Source organism: Lactuca saligna, chromosome 5 (genome assembly GCF_052625555.1).
Source record: "Lactuca saligna cultivar CGN05327 chromosome 5, ASM5262555v1, whole genome shotgun sequence".
In the NCBI taxonomy this organism is placed as follows: domain Eukaryota; kingdom Viridiplantae; phylum Streptophyta; class Magnoliopsida; order Asterales; family Asteraceae; genus Lactuca; species Lactuca saligna.
The window spans coordinates 182,726,421-182,728,908 of NC_136421.1; the positions used below are offsets into that span (position 1 = coordinate 182,726,421).

At 29.7% G+C, this 2,488-nt stretch overlaps 1 protein-coding gene across 1 annotated transcript; it reads right to left on the minus strand.

Annotated features, from left to right (window-relative positions):
- Positions 1-748: 748 nt before the first annotated feature.
- LOC145045591 (histone H4) lies at positions 749-1,240 on the minus strand. Its single transcript, XM_078993913.1, has one exon. It carries the CDS (start codon positions 1,170-1,172, stop codon positions 861-863), a length of 312 nt encoding a protein of 103 aa, XP_078850039.1. The 5' UTR covers positions 1,173-1,240; the 3' UTR covers positions 749-860.
- Between the last annotated feature and the right edge of the window lie 1,248 nt (positions 1,241-2,488).

The window sequence follows — 2,488 nt, forward strand, 5'->3', positions numbered from 1 at the left end:
GTTTCGGATCAAACCTATTAATACAAACGAACACTCCTAAATATAATAAGTGTCTCCATAAAAAAAAAATTATGGATGGTGTGCAATGAGGCCACCACAGCATGACCACCGAAAGCCTTGGGTGTTTGTGGAGATTTCAAAACAAATGTCATTTTGCTTTCTACTAAATTCAGGAAGGAGCTAGTTTTTTTGTTTCATTTTGATCCATTATTTTTCTTCGGTTTCTAGTACACTTAGAAAAAGGTAAGCAATATTGGTTACTTTGGTTTCAAAAAGGGCTTTGATGTTTTTATCACTTTATTTGATAATTTCTACTATCTTTTCGAATATAATTTTCATGTGTTCAAAACCAAAATTAATGGCTAACGCTTCCGGAAATCACAACGAAACGTAAATTGAAATTAATTTTCCACAGCAATCTTACAAGCCTTCAAAACCAATTACCATGTTGAATTTGTACACATATGAACAACCCACTCAGCTCACAGCATTCTCTGGTTTTCAAACAAAAGCTATAACCTGGATTACAACTTGAATGCAACTACATGAATTACACAACACTCTTGTCAAATGATTCAACAGTTTTATTGGTGCAGGTGTAAAAACACTGCTAAATCAAAATGTAAACAAACTGAAGATTAATTGTGGTTTAGCCCTAAATCAAATACATATTTAAGGCACTGACTAAAGGTACCAGAGACTAAATCTAATGAATTTCGTAAGCATACAATCATATGAAAAAGATTAATTAGATAAGTGATATTGTATTAATAGCTTCAATTACAGGTAATACCACTTCGGATTACAGATAAGCCAACAAATCAACAAGAACCCTACAAAGTAGAAACCGTAAAATTCTCTTAACCACCAAATCCGTAGAGAGTACGGCCTTGGCGCTTCAAAGCGTAAACAACATCCATGGCGGTGACAGTTTTCCGACGAGCGTGTTCGGTGTATGTGACGGCGTCACGGATGACGTTCTCAAGAAAGATCTTCAAAACTCCACGGGTCTCCTCGTAGATTAGGCCACTGATACGCTTGACACCTCCTCGTCTGGCCAGACGGCGGATCGCCGGCTTGGTGATACCTTGGATGTTATCCCGGAGAACCTTACGATGACGTTTGGCTCCTCCCTTTCCCAATCCCTTGCCTCCTTTTCCTCTTCCTGACATGTTTTCTCTCTACTTTTCTTTCGTTGGAAATGAATCTGATTTTTGTTTGTGTTTGTGTTTGTGCTTGAAATGGGTTCGAATGATTTATAGAATATTGGGGTTTGAGTTTGAAAGGAAGTATGTATTCGTCCGTTGGATTAGATTAAATAGGAGGCATAGATAGCCGCAGGATTATAATCTGTGTGATGATAAATAAGAAGCTTTGATTGGTTCGCTTTGACAGTGTTGGATCCAGGTTAGGATAGTCCAGGTCATGTGTGAAAAGTGTTTAATTAATTTATGTGTAATTTACAAAGAACTATGAATCAATGATATAGTCATTTTTTTAATTATTATTTTTTTAAATAGTTAAAGAATTTAAATTTTTGTGTATATATACGTAACAGTATAACAAAATTAAATTTTTTTAAACAGCAAATCTAATATTTTTCTTAAACAATATAAATAAGTAAAAGAAAACATAAATAAATATGGTATTTTAAAAATAATACATAACATAAAGTTTAATTAAATATTTTTAGTGTAAAAATACGTACAATTTAATATATATATATATATATATATATATATATATATATATATATATATATATATATATATATATATATATATATATATATATATATGGGAAAAGTGAATATACCCTTAAGGGTATATAAACTTAGGTATCCAAACACACCATATTAAGTCGTTTTGTATCATATAATACATTCTAAGTGTCCAATGTTGCTATAATTTAACTTCTAACTTGATTTACTTCAAAGATTTTTGTAAATTACACATTTATGTTCCTCTTATATAATTTTCATTTTCAACTACAATATATATAGCCTAGTAGATGTTCGGCAAAAAGATGTGATTCAAGAGAAAGATAATAGTGAAATTTCGAATATCTTGAAAGTAAATCAAGTTAAGGTTGAAGTTTAAGAACATTATAATAAATATATCAAAGAAAATAACGTATTATGATGTGTTTGGGTACCTAAGCTTATATACCCTTAAGGTATATTCATTTTTCCATATATATATATATATATATATATATATATATATATATATATATATATATATATATATATATATATATATATATATATATATTAAATATAAATAATTGTAAGCTTAACTCGCCACAAAAGAAGAATGATAATTGATAAAGTTTTTTAGGCTTCAATAACAAAATCAAAAAATGGTTTTAGTTACAAACTTTAAGTCTTTTGTGTTAATAACCATATAAACATTTGTAAGTTTTTTGGACTTAATCGCTAAAAAAATTATCACTTAGTTGAAGACGATGTCAAAATGTAAAGATTAAG